Here is a 14,383-nt window from a genome sequence, read left to right as displayed (position 1 = left end):
TTTTACCTGGCTCAAATTCCATAGAACCAGCCAAGAAACGTTGGTAGGCTGTTTTAGCAGAGTACTCCCCTGAAGCACCTGGAAGCCAACGGAAAGCATCAGGTACTCCAGGTTGCAAATGAATATCCTGAGTTAAATCCCAAATTATTAAGAAATCAACAATCACTTCTGCCGGTAAGCTGCCAGAGATGTCACCAACCCAACTGTTGTCCCTGAGAGCTTGCTGAACTGTTTTCCTTTTTCTCACTCGAATTGGAACTCTATTTAACAGGGAAGGGGCAATTTCTGAGATACATTGGCCATGCAACCAGCGGTCAGTCCAAAACAGTGTACCAACCCCATCCCCTACTATGGAGCAAACTGAGGCTGAGAACATGGCAGTAACATTAGGATGGACTTGCACATCAAACTCAGCCCAAGGCCTGTCTGGTTGAGTTTTCTTGAGCCACAGCCACCTCAGATTCAAAGCCCAACCAAGAATTTCAAGATTGTGAATTCCCAAACCCCCCATACTTAGGGGTTTACAGACCTTATTCCACCCCACAAGGCAATGACCACCTCTTGCATCTTTTCTGCCCTTCCACAAAAAGCCCCTTCTGATTTTACTTATTGAAAATAATTATCGTTGTATCTTAATTATTTTTGCGTAAAATAAACAACAAACTAAATTTTAAGTCGGATACTGTCACGACGGATTGAAATAGAAACTGGCACCCACACCCAACCTGTCAATTTAGATTGAGATTGAAATAGACAAAAGTATAGGGAAGTTAGTGCAAGTCCTGGTCTTCTTACACCAGGAAACGAAAAGAAACGACATCGCCAATCCCTAGCAGGAGACACAGCTCCGGCTTGCGGCCTGGGATCCGGTCCAGTATGGAGCCACCCCGGCGATCCTTGTGCGTCGTTGCCTCTGAAGTCTCCTCAGCGGCCGGATCGGACGCCGAGGACGACAGGTACTGCAGCGCCAACTCTGCCCTCGGCACGCCCAGCTCGATCGCTACCCTTCTCCCCTCCTCCGACTTCTGGGACCACCAGATGGACCTCCTCGACGACCATCCCGCCACCGCCGGCTTCCCCAAGAAACACCAGCTCAGGTGCCTCCAAACGCTGGCATCGGCGCAGTCGTGGCCGGAAACGGTTTCTCCTCCGGCGACTGCCGGAGTCGACGACCTCGCGCCGCAGGGGTCGAGTCCTGCTTCACCATATATTCCTCCGCTCCCTCGTCACAACCAGGTGACTTTGCTAGTGCTTCAATTAATAACTCATTAAAGATGTGAATTTGAGCGGAGCAGTTGTCAATTTCTCGTCCTGACCACATATCCAACGCAACATACGCATCTGTGGTACATAGTTGTTGGATATGTCGTCTCTTAGTAAGCCAACACTCAGTCTCATATAACATAGCAGGTCTAATCGTTGTCCTGTAGAACTTGCCTTTCAACTTCTGTGACACTCTCTTGTCGTATAGGACTCTCGATGCTTAACGTCATTTCATCCACCCCGTTTTGATTTTATGGCTAACATTTTCATCAATATCACCATCTCTCTGTAGTATCGATTCCAAATAACGGAATGTGTCCTTCTTTGGTACTACCTGGGCTCCCAAGCTTACATCTCCATCCTCACTAATTGTAGTACCAAAGTCACATCTCATATACTCGGTTTTGGTCCTGCTAATTCTAAATCTTTTTGACTCTAGAGTCTGACGCAATAACTCTAGCTTTCTATTTACTCCTTCCCGGCTTTCATCTACTAGAACTAAATCGTTAGCGAAAAGCATAAACCAAGGGATATCCCAAATTTTATTGTCTTACCTTGCAAAAATGCTCTGCTCAGCCGGGGAACAAAATATGTTCAATAAATTAGAAAAAAAAGTTGGTGCGAACTTTTGGGTTTATTACCTATTCTGATATCTGATTTGAAATTTTGATGAATGCAAATTTACAGCAACAATAGTTTTCTGCTTATTGGTTACTTGACCACATTTCAATTTACCTAGCCTTAAGTTAATTCAAGATAGGTGCTTCAATGATATCCCAATAACCAAACACAGGGGTACTGATTGGTCTCTATCAAATCTATACCCATGCATGTTTGGGCTTTGACGCTAAAAATATATTGGTTTGGTGCTCCTTTGCTTGATTCATTGATTGGATTGTAATATTCTAGTTCTGAGTTCTGACATGCATGTGCTCATTACGTTCTTGTGTTAACAGTCTCATATGACCAAAGAAAAGGATATGTCTTGTAGCTCATTTGCTTGATCAAACTCTCGTACTAACTATTAAGTGAATCATAAATGTGCATGTGTTAAGTCAGATTGTTGTATTGACATGGTCTCTTTCTAATTATAGGTGCATGGATTTGGTGGCAATGATTTATTTGATGATATGGTCCAAGAGATGGAACATATTCTGCTCAATTCAGGGGAGCCACATGGAAATGGATCTTTTATGAATGATCGTAGAAATAATGCTCTCCAGGCTCACCATTTCAGAGATGGCAGCACTACTGCCTCTACTTCTGGTACAGATGATGCCTTTGTATCTCCTGTTCCACAGTATTCTTCAAGAATCGATTGGGTGGAGGTTGTGGGGGCAAAGCAAAGATCTGGTGATGTTTCTTTTGGTGAACGAATTGTTGGTGTCAAAAAATACACTGTTTATTTGTTTAAAGTAAGGAGTGGTGAAGACGAATGGGAAATTGAGCGGCGATACCGTGAATTTTACGCGCTTTATCGGCTACTTAAGGGCTTCTTTTATGAGAGAGGTTTAAGTCTTCCCGCTGCATGGGAAAATGTTGAAAGAGAGTCAAGTAAAATATTTGGGAATGCGTCACCAGATGTTGTCAATGACAGAAGTGCCCTCATTCAAGACTGTTTGCGTTCTTTACTGGTCTCAAGTTATCCATTTGGAATTCCCACCCCTCTGGTTAATTTTTTGTCACCAGGGAGGCCTGGATACGAATATAGTTTTTTGAAAACTCTCATTCCACGATCTTTGCAAAGACGTAGCAATGATTTAAATTCAAAAGATTCAGATTGCAATGGAGGTCAACATGATGATTCTACCTCAATGGGCAAGACAATATCACTTATTGTAGAGGATAGGCCTCAGAAGTCGACCAGACAGTTGTTGGAATTACAACATTACAACTGTGCGGGGTGCCATAGGCATTTGGATGCTGGTCGAACATTGCTGCAAGAACTTGCACAGACTATTGGATGGAACAAACCTCGGTTTTGTTCTTACACTGGACAATTGTTTTGTGCTTCTTGTCACACAAATGATACTGCAGTTCTTCCAGCAAGAGTTCTACACCACTGGGATTTTTCACTGTATCCAATTTCCCAGTTAGCAAAAGCATATTTAGACTCCATATATGACCAGGTAATGATAAACTTAAACTGTATGGTGCTTATTTATTTGTTAGTTCCAAAATGCACTACAAAATATAAATCTACTTTCATACATTTTTTTGGACCTGAAGCAAATGATGATTTGCATTTTCAGCCTATGCTCTGTGTAAGTGCAGTCAATCCTTTCCTATTCTCGAAAGTACCAGCTCTGCTTAACATCATGAGTGTCCGGAAGAAAATAGCAGCTATGCTTCCTTGTGTCCAATGTCCTTTCCGGAATTCCATACTTAAAGGACTAGGAGTTCGAAGATACCTTCTAGATGGGAATGACTTCTTTGCGCTTCGTGACCTCGTTGATCTCTCAAAAGGAGCTTTTGCAGGTACCATTCTGTTTTAGCAAGATATTTCTGAAGTGCACAATCCAATCTGGGTGTAGACTTATGTGCAACTTGTTATATGGTAACTGCATCTATACATGTTGCTCCATTGTTCAGCACGGACAGATATCTGTACTACACTAGTGCACAATCTAATCTGGGTGTAGACTTATGTGCAACTTGTTATATGGTAACTGCATCTATACATGCTGCTCTATTATTCAGCACAACAGAAATCTGTACTACACTGATATTTCCACATATGTACATCACAAACCGCGATTGAAGAATTGTGTCTCATCCTTTTGAGCTAATTTAGCAAATTATTTTTTAAACAGTTTTTAGGTATAATTGTTGCTTTACGCTGTCCTTCTGGTTGCTGTTCAAGACTGGTTAATGCTTGATGATATAGAAAACTGGAACCAAAATTATAAAACCTTAAGATGATAGTCAAAATAACAAATCACATTGTTGAGGAGTTAGTTGCACTACTGACAAATTATGTTTGCTTCAAACAGCACTTCCAGTTAAGGTGCTGACCATATCAAACAGGATACTTGAGCACATTACTGAGCAATGCCTTGTGTGCTACGATGGTGGCGTACCTTGTGCTGCTCGACAAGCTTGTGATGACCCGCTGTCCCTTATATTCCCATTTCAGGTGCCGTGCCAAGTCTTTGTTTTCTAATTCCTTTCAGCGTAATATAACATATACTAAGTGTTGAGAAAATCTGTTACGGCTGTTATAGGAGGATGAAGCTACAAAGTGTAGCTTGTGTGGGTCAATCTTCCACAAGCAATGCTTTAGAAAGATCAGTGTTTGTCCTTGTGGTAAGGCTTCTAATGGCAGGAAGATCGCGGCGCTTGAGCAAGCTGTACATGATGGCACGGGCATGCCATCAACGGAATCTATTCAGCCTCCACCTCTCTCTTCATCTTATGGGTTTTTCTCTGATATTCTCTCCAAAGCAAGGCCGGACAAGCTTCTGAGGCCGAGAAATAGCAGTCCTGTGATCCTTATGGGTTCTTTGCCAGATATGTCTATATGAGCTGAGTTGTATTTTTGTGTTCCATTGATTGTGTATTTTTGTACACGGTAGGAAAGACGCTCCTAGTTTTGAATGAATGTAATCCTGCAGTGTTATTACTTGAGGTGTGCGTGTAGATTTATTTTTCGTGGACAACGAAGAATTGTGTCATTTGACATTTCATCTGTGAGGAAATAATGAAACGAGAGACTAAGGGACTGTTTGGTAGAACTTAAGGCCTGTTTAGTTTGATGTCTAACCTGTCACACTTTGCCTAACTTTTCTGTCTAAGGTTAGTTCTTCAATTTGAACGACTAACATTAGGCAAAGTGTGGCACATTTAGTCACGAACCAAGAGCTAATTCTTAAGTAGAGTGATTCTGAGTGATTCTCTAGCGGCAGTGAATCTATCTAATGGAAAATGTTTGACAGCTTGTGAAGTGATTCCTGAGGTTGGAGGTGGGCAGCATTTTTTTTTTTGCTCATGCTCTCTAGTATAAAACAGAGATTAGATTCACTTTGCTCCAATCATGAAGCATGTCACTTTTTTACCGTTTGGCTGTACAAGAGTGATTCTCGTTAGAAGTGGACTTATGAAAGCTCTGTCAAACGCCCCCTAAAGAAACCCTCTTAACACACTCAGCATACACTAGCAAAACATATTGAAGAAAAAAACATGACATCTAGCCGGTCAAGCTGCCCACTACAATACCCTTCATAGGTGACACTTTGACATAAACATAATCCCCAATTTAAATGACCAACTTTCTTCTCCATGTATTTGCATAACTCTTCTGTTGACATTGTCACTTTAAAGTTGCATAACTCTTCTGTTGACACGGTCTTCTTTGACTATCCAAAATTGCCCCTGGTGTATTTAAGCACATATGGTCCAAACAATTGACTCTCATTGGTATGGTTTCAAAACAATGGCTTTTTACACTTATGTCCACACAAAGTCTCAAAATGTGTCATCTTGAGACTCTTCTAGTGACTATTGTTGTATGAGAACTCAATATAAGGCAAACTCTTATCTTAACTAGTACCATAATGAAATGCACAAGATCTCAACATGGTTTTTAGTATCAAATTAGTTCAGTGTATTTACCCATCAGTTTGAGGATGATAAGCAAAACTAATCTTCAATCAAGTTTGCAGTGATTCATGTATGATTTTTATAGACATGCGATTTAAAATAAAAACCTTTATCATATATAATCTTCTTGGGGACTCTATGTAAACACACTATCCATTACATATATAACTCACCAACTTTTGTCTAGTGTAAGTTATCTTGATAGGAAAAAAAGTGAGTGACCTTGCTTAGTCAATCCACTATAACCCATATTGGGTTATAACCTCTGTAAGTGCGGGGTAAGCCAACTATGAAATTCATTCCAACTTCCCACTTGCACTCAGGTATCTTTGGTGCTTGTAGTAATCCTATAGACCTTTGGTGTTCTGCTTTAACCCTTTTACATGTATCACACAAAGCTACATATTTTGCCATATGTTTCTATAGTTGATCTAGATACATCTTGGTATTTCCAAGAGTATATGGAGTATGCTGACTCATGAGCTTCAAACATGATTGTTTCTCGAATAGCCTTAATTACTGGCATACATATCCTCTTCCATACCATATCGTTCCGTGATCATCTATTCTAAATCCTAGTGCCTTATGAATTATTATAAGTTCTATTAGTTCCATAATGCTCTCATCTTCTAGCTAACACTTGTGTATCTCCTATTTTATGTTCAGATTTAGCTGTGTAAAAATGTACTTGAATTTTTTATGGTCTGTGTAGATATCACTCTTTTGTCCAAGAAGATAGTTCTTCCATATCTTCATAGCATGAATCATGGCTACTAACTCCAAGTCATATGTAGGATAGTTCAACTTGAGCATCCTCGGTTGTCTAGATGCATAGCTCTCTTTCCTGCATAGTAATACATCTAATACCTTAGCATGACGTATCATAGTAGATAGAAAAATTCTTTCTCAGGTCTGGTAATATCATCAGTAGGGTTATAGTCAATCTCATATTCATCTCAAAACTAGTTTAACACTTCTCAAACCACACAAACTTAACATTCTTCTCCAACTGAAAACTCTCTTATGGGTTTTTTGGATGACAACACAATTAAAGATCTAACATGTGTCTTAAGTGTTGAACAGGTGCAAAGCTCATAGGGTTCAACATATGAGATCAAGTGTGATGGTCCAAGAGGCTGAGGTGACTATGGTAGTGGACATCACAAGTTAAGATGAAGGATGGGCATTGATTATATGAGAATCAATGTGCATGACTTTGAGTCAACTAATTGAACCAAGGATGGAGGCACGTAGATCTTTGAGGTACTATAGCAAAGGAGAAGGTCAAGGTGACTAAGGTACCTAAATCCAAAGTGAAGAGGCTTTGCATAAATCAAGGTTGGTCAACTAAGAAAAGTCATGGTGCATTGATGATCACTACATAAGGACATGACTTGGAACTATTAATATAATTCCTATGGGTGATGGTTCAAGTCATAAGGCTCAAGATCCTAGCTCAAGGACAAGGTCACTAAAGAGAGAAGTATCAAAGCCAAAACCTAGAAGTAACTCAAAAGAACTAAGTTCTTGTGATCTTTAGTTTGGGTTATTCTTGTGTTTGGATATGTTCTATGTGACCATTGCAGGGTTTTGGAGCTCATGGATAGCAATCTAGATCAAGTTTTGTCAACTTGATGGTTTAGAGGTCAACACCGACCTCAAACAGGTCAAAAAGGGCATAATGATGACAAAGGTTAAATATAGAAAGTTTGAGTGTTTCCATCTCGATCTCTTGGGAAGTGGTAACATGCGGTCATGCACGCCGCAACCCATTTCCCCCGAGATCGTGGAAGCATCGGGTCCCATTCAGGGAACATTGTTTGATTTCCTCCTAATGTGATCATGAGGCAAACCTGGTTCCCCATCGACTAGGACTACCTATGTTTCGACCCAGGAGTGCCTCATGATCTCAACGACTGGGGACCCTCCTTGTTCTCGGGGAGCCTTGAGGAGACCCTCACCGATGCCACAGTGTGCACCGCAGCATCAGTCCCATCTCCACTCGACCCATCATGCCAAGAATTGACACTAGGGTGGGGCCCTACTCGGGCAACTAGGGTCCTCCCACCGTCGAGGAGCGAGTGTTTTACAAATGCGCATCAAAGTAGCTCGCACCCCACATCGTCCGATCTACCGTAAGGTTAGACCACCACGGTCCCCTCAGGCACGTCGAAACGTCGTGGTTGCCGCAACACTCCCGAGCAGACTCCCTAGGGCAAAAATTTCGAGCGAACGGGGACCCACCAAGAAACTCGAAGCCTACTCAGTCTCGTCATGCGACAGCAAGCCAAAGGTACTATACCACGACATCGGGAGCCGAGGGCTAGCCAGAGTGTCATGTCTACACCAATGACTAATGATGCCCCGGCGAGGCGACTGCTCGAGCCTGAGGCGGGCTCGGAACAAACCCTATCCTGCTAGAACCTGGAAATGGACGAGGAAGCGTGGAGCATGCATGGACTTGGGCGCGGCGACGAAGTATGGATGGAGCCGGACGACGACCGTCGATACAGTCAACGCCGCAGGGGTCGATTTAACCTCGATGAGGACCAAAGCTCGAGCCCCCAGTCGGCGGGGGCCTGGCTTTTGACCATCACATACTAAGGGTGCTCGTACCGTGATGCTATAGGCCCCCCGCCATTGTGAAGTACACTGGGGAATCGAACTATGGTCTCTTGTTAGGGGACTAGCGGCTTGCATGTCACGTAGGAGGAGTGGATTGCGACAATTTCATAATCTGGACCTCCCCCTGTATCTAGCATATTCAACGCGGGCTTAGATTGAAAACCTCAACCCTAGGCGCATCCAGGACTGGGTGGATCTGGAGGATGTTTTTGTCTGAAACTTCCAAGGCACACATGCCCAACAAACTCATGGGACATTAAGGATTGTCAACAGAAATCAGATGAGGCCCTAAGGGACTACATTTAGTGCTTTTCGCGGACAATGCAACCAGCAGTGGCAAGCCAGACACAAAGAAGGCCTCGAACTATGGAAAACACTGAACACTTCGTAAAGCTCCTCGAAGCCCCATGCTCGAACCATCGGCGCCCGGTCCAACATGCTTATAAGGACTGTGGGTTACTCAGAGAATTCCTAAGCAAAGCGGCATCTCTTAGAAGGGAACCCGAACCCCAGAAAGACAAAAGGCCAGGGGAAAGAGGATTGCTCACCTCACCGAGACTGGTTTCTTGCTGATCTTTGGGGCACGGTTACTGTTCCTCGAAGGAGTGCCAACAACTCGAACAACACGAGTGAGGACGGCTCGATTTGATACGAAGCTTCGGCGCCCTAAATATGTTCTATACTCCTATCTTAGGAAAGTTTGTGGGGCAAACCAACAAGCAAAATTATGGAAGAAGGGTGTCGCTAGCTTCTCCACACCTTCTTTTCAGCACCTTCAACATTTTTCTTACGAATACGACCACACTGACGGATCTCTTTCTTTTTCCCCTTGTCAATGCAACTGACGCAGGACCTCGGAGAACCGAAGGGACGAAAAGTTGGCCAAGCCACCGGCCAGAACGCCCTGCCTAAGGAAGCCGAACAAACACTAGGAACGTCTAACCTGGAAAGGTCTCAGACTCCTATTTCTTTTACGGGGGGAATCGAAAAAATCTATGGCAGAATTGTTATGGATTTTAGGGTTGGAAAGGTCAGTCCACAAGGGCTCATGGCCACCTCAGCGAAAATTGGAGTGAGGGGCAGGAGGTGATGAAAGGGAAATGTGCCCTTGGGCCATTTCTAAGTATTTTGGTGATTGTGTGCCAACACAAGTGCTTAAATGTGAATTTATGCTCATGGATGGACAAAGTGCAAATCAAGAGTAAAGGTATGTTTCTAAGCCTTAGTACATTGGTTTTGAGTACTAATATACTTGTCTAAGTGTTAGAAACAGAAAGAAGAAGAAAAGAAAAGAGGTGAAAAAGGCTTGGCTGTGTACAGCCAAGACTCAGCTCAGTCTGGCACACCGGACTGTCCGGTGGTGCACCGGACAGTGTCCGGTGCGCCAGACTGACTCGGCGTGAAGTGGCCGCTCTCAGGAATTCGCCGACGGCGTACGGCTAAAATTCACCGGACTGTCCGGTGAGCCAACGGTCGGCCGGGCCAACGGTCGGCCGCGCGATGTGCGCGGGACACGTCGCCGAGCCAACGGCTAGAAGGGGTCACCGGACTGTCCGGTGTGCACCGGACATGTCCGGTGCGCCAACGGCTCCCAGATCTGCAACGGTCGGTCGTGCCATTTTAGGAAGGAAATCGGGCACCGGACAGTGTCCGGTGTGCACCGGACTGTCCGGTGCACCCGACGACAGAAGGCAAGATTGGCCTTCCAGATTTGCTCTCAACGGCTCCTAGCTGCCTTGGGGCTATAAAAGGGACCCCTAGGCGCATGGAGGAGTACACCAAGCAACCTTAGAGCATTCTTGATCATCCACACTCAGTCTTTGCGCATTCGTTTGTCATTCTCAGTGATTCGAGCTCCGTTCTAGTGAGAACTTTGAGATAGTCTTTTGAGCTCGATTCTTGGTCGTGTGTGTGCGCATTTTGCTGTGGATTTGTGTGTGTTGCTTCCCTCCCTTACTCCGTGCTTCTTTGTGAACTTCAAGTGTAAGGGCGAGAGACTCCAAGTTGTGGAGATTCCTCGCAAACGCGATAAGAAAAGAAAAGCATAACACTGTGGTATTCAAGTTGATCATTGGATCACTTGAGAGGAGTTGAGTGCAACTCTCGTCCGTTGGTACGCCACAACGTGGAGTAGGCAAGTTTTGTACTTGGCCGAACCACGGGATAAACCACTGTGTCTTCTCTGTGTTGAACTCCTTGTGGTTATCGTATTGTGCAAGATCTTCTCTCTAGCCACTTGGCATTAACTATGCTAACGCTTAATCAAAGTTTTGTGGCTTAAGTTTTTAAGTTTTACAGGATCACCTATTCACCCCCCCCCTCTAGGTGCTCTCAATTGGTATCAGAGCCGTTCTCTTCAAGAAGAGGGACTAACCGCCCGAAGAGATGGATCCTAAGGGCAAGGGGATAGTGATCAACGATAAGGAGAAGGAGTCCTTCGTCAACGAGCCCAAAGATGACAAGCCTACCGACTCCGGCTCGGGTCATAGACGAAAGGAAGGGAAGAAGAAGAAAACAAGGCGCATCAAGGAGATCGTCTACTACGATGACATCGATGAGTCTACTTCTTCCCAAAAGGACGACGACCACAACGACTACGAGAGAAGGAAACCGGTTAATTCGAACTTTTCCTTTGACTACTCTCGTATTCCGCAAAGTTCAAATTCACATTTGCTCTCCATTCCACTCGGCAAGCCCCCACACTTTGATGGGGAGGACTACGGATTTTGGAGCCACAAAATGCGTAGTCACCTATTCTCTCTCCATCCTAGTATATGGGAGATTGTAGATAGTGGAATGCACTTTGATAGTTCGGATAGTCCTATATTCATTAATGAGCAAATCCATAAGAATGCACAAGCTACTACTGTTCTTCTAGCTTCATTGTGCAGGGATGAATATAACAAAGTGAGCGGCTTGGATAACGCCAAGCAGATCTGGGACACCCTCAAGATTTCTCATGAGGGAAATGACGTTACCTTGCTCACCAAAATGGAGTTGGTGGAGGGCGAGCTTGGACGGTTCGCGATGATAAGGGGCGAGGAGCCAACTCAAACATACAACCGGCTCAAGACCCTTATCAACAAAATAAGGAGCTACGGAAGCACGCGATGGATGGACCACGACGTCGTCCGACTAATGCTAAGGTCCTTTACCGTTCTTGATCCTCATTTGGTGAATAATATTCGTGAGAATCCCAGGTACACCAAAATGTCGCCCGAAGAAGTCCTAGGAAAATTCGTCAGCGGGCGAATGATGATCAAGGAGGCGAGGTACGTGGACGACGCCTTGAATGGACCGATCAACGAGCCGCAACCTCTTGCTCTCAAAGCCACAAGAAGCAAGGAGGCGCTACCTAGCAAGGTGGCACAAATTGAAGCAGCCGGACTTAATGATGAAGAGATGGCCCTCATCATCAAAAGATTCAAGACGGCGCTTAAGGGTCGCAAGGGACAGCCAAGCAAGACCAAAGCCAAGGGGAAGCGCTCATGCTTCAAATGCGGTAAGCTTGGTCATTTTATTGCTAACTGTCCCGACAATGATAGTGATCAGGACCAAGGGAACAAGAGGGAGAAGAAGAAGCATTACAAGAAGGCCAAGGGCGAGGCACATATCGGAAAGGAGTGGGATTCGGATTGCTCCTCCTCTGACTCCGACAATGAAGGACTCGCCGCCACTGCCTTCAACAAGTCATCCCTCTTCCCCAACGAGCGTCACACTTGCCTCATGGCAAGGGAGAAGAAAGTAAGCACTCATGATACTAGTACTTATGCTTCTTCAAGTGAGGATGAGTCTAGTGATGATGATGAGATAGATTACTCATGCTTATTCAAGGGATTAGATAGATCTAAAATTAATAAGATTAATGAGTTGATTGATGCTTTGAATGACAAGAATAGATTACTAGAAAAACAAGAAGATCTTTTATATGAGGAGCATGATAAATTTGTTAGTGCACAAAAATCTCTTGCTCTAGAAATTAAGAGGAATGAAATGCTCTCTGGTGAATTATCTACTTGTCATGAAACCATTTCTACTTTACAAGGTGTCAACAATGATTTAAATGCTAAATTAGAAGTAGCAAATAAATCTAATTCTTGTGTAGAACATGTTATAATTTGTACTAGGTGTAAAGATTTTGACATTGATGCTTGTAGTGAACACCTAGTTTCAATTTCCAAGCTTAATGATGAATTGGCTAGTCTTAATGCTCAACTTAAGACTAGCAAGAATGATTTCGATAAGCTAAAATTTGCAAGGGATGCCAACACGATTGGTAGACACCCCTCAATTAAGGATGGACTTGGCTTCAAGAGGGAAGCCAAGAACTTAACAAGCCATAAGGCTCCCATCTCCGCCAAGGAGAAAGGGAAGGCCCCTATGGCAAGTAGTGCTAAAAAGAACCATGCTTTTATGTACTATGATAAGAGACAAACTAGAAATGCTTATAGGAGTTACAATGCTTATGATGATTTTGATTCTCATGACATGTTTGCTTCTAGTTCTTTCTATGTGCATGATAGAAATGTTGGTAGGAGAAATGCTGTTCACAATATGCCTAGGAGAAATGTTGTTAATGTTCCTAGGAGAGTTAATGAACATTCTACAATATATCATGCTTTGAGTGCCTCCTTTGCAATTTGTAGAAAGGATAGAAAGGTGATTGCTAGGAAATTAGGAGCAAAATGCAAGGGAGATAAAACTTGCATTTGGGTCCCTAAGACAATTGTGACTAACCTTGTAGGACCCAACAAGAGTTGGGTACCTAAGTCCCAAGCCTAAATTTGCCTTGCAGGTTTATGCATCCGGGGGTTCAAGCTGGATTATCGACAGCGGATGCACAAACCATATGACGGGGGAGAAGAAGATGCTCACCTCCTACGTCAAGAATAAGGATTCCCAAGATTCAATTATATTCGGTGATGGGAATCAAGGCAAGGTAAAAGGGTTAGGTAAAATTGCAATTTCTAATGAGCACTCTATCTCTAATGTGTTTTTAGTAGAGTCTCTTGGATATAATTTGCTATCGGTTAGTCAATTATGCAATATGGGATATAACTGTCTATTTACAAATGTAGATGTGTCTGTCTTTAGAAGAAGTGATGGTTCACTAGCTTTTAAGGGTGTATTAGACGGCAAACTTTATTTAGTTGATTTTGCAAAAGAAGAGGCCGGTCTAGATGCATGCTTAATAGCTAAGACTAGCTTGGGCTGGCTGTGGCATCACCGCTTAGCACATGTGGGGATGAAGAGCCTTCACAAGCTTCTAAAGGGAGAACACGTGATAGGTTTGACTAACGTACAATTCAAAAAAGATAGACCTTGTGCAGCTTGTCAGGCAGGTAAACAGGTGGGAGGAGCTCATCACAGCAAGAATGTGATGACCACATCAAGACCCCTTGAGCTGCTACATATGGACCTCTTCGGACCCGTCGCCTATCTAAGCATAGGAGGAAGTAAGTATGGTTTAGTTATTGTTGATGACTTTTCCCGCTTCACTTGGGTATTCTTTTTGCAGGATAAGTCTGAAACCCAAGGGACCCTCAAGCGCTTCCTCAGGAGAGCTCAAAATGAGTTTGAGCTCAAAGTGAAGAAGATAAGAAGCGACAACGGGTCCGAGTTCAAGAACCTTCAAGTGGAGGAGTTCCTTGAGGAGGAAGGGATCAAGCACGAGTTCTCCGCTCCCTACACACCACAGCAAAATGGTGTGGTAGAGAGGAAGAACAGGACGCTAATTGATATGGCAAGGACGATGCTAGGAGAATTCAAGACCCCCGAGTGCTTTTGGTCGGAAGCCGTGAACACGGCTTGCCACGCCATCAACAGGGTCTACCTTCACCGCCTACTCAAGAAGACTTCATATGAGCTACTAACCGGTAACAAACCCAATGTATCT

General features: G+C 43.7%; 1 protein-coding gene across 1 annotated transcript; it reads left to right on the top strand.

Annotated features, from left to right (window-relative positions):
- Window positions 1-836: 836 nt before the first annotated feature.
- On the top strand, window positions 837-4,995 carry LOC100502187 (Phox (PX) domain-containing protein). Its single transcript, NM_001196664.2, has 5 exons — window positions 837-1,236; window positions 2,358-3,392; window positions 3,516-3,741; window positions 4,257-4,399; window positions 4,488-4,995. Exons 1-5 carry the CDS (start codon window positions 877-879, stop codon window positions 4,785-4,787), a joined length of 2,064 nt encoding a protein of 687 aa, NP_001183593.2. The 5' UTR covers window positions 837-876; the 3' UTR covers window positions 4,788-4,995.
- Window positions 4,996-14,383: the final 9,388 nt, after the last annotated feature.

Source organism: Zea mays, chromosome 3, assembly GCF_902167145.1.
Source record: "Zea mays cultivar B73 chromosome 3, Zm-B73-REFERENCE-NAM-5.0, whole genome shotgun sequence".
Classification (NCBI taxonomy): Eukaryota; Viridiplantae; Streptophyta; class Magnoliopsida; order Poales; family Poaceae; genus Zea; species Zea mays.
The sequence above is the reverse complement of the archived record's forward strand: the minus strand, read 5'-3'. Positions and strand labels throughout refer to the sequence as shown.

What these genes read in the sequence shown, in the direction of transcription:
- LOC100502187 (NM_001196664.2), top strand. Translation starts at nt 877, where the DNA reads ATGGAGCCACCCCGGCGATCCTTGTGCGTCGTTGCCTCTGAAGTCTCC. An exon ending in CGCTCCCTCGTCACAACCAG is followed by an intron (nt 1,237 to 2,357) that starts GTGACTTTGCTA and finishes TTCTAATTATAG; the next exon opens with GTGCATGGATTTGGTGGCAA. An exon ending in TAGACTCCATATATGACCAG is followed by an intron (nt 3,393 to 3,515) that starts GTAATGATAAAC and finishes TTGCATTTTCAG; the next exon opens with CCTATGCTCTGTGTAAGTGC.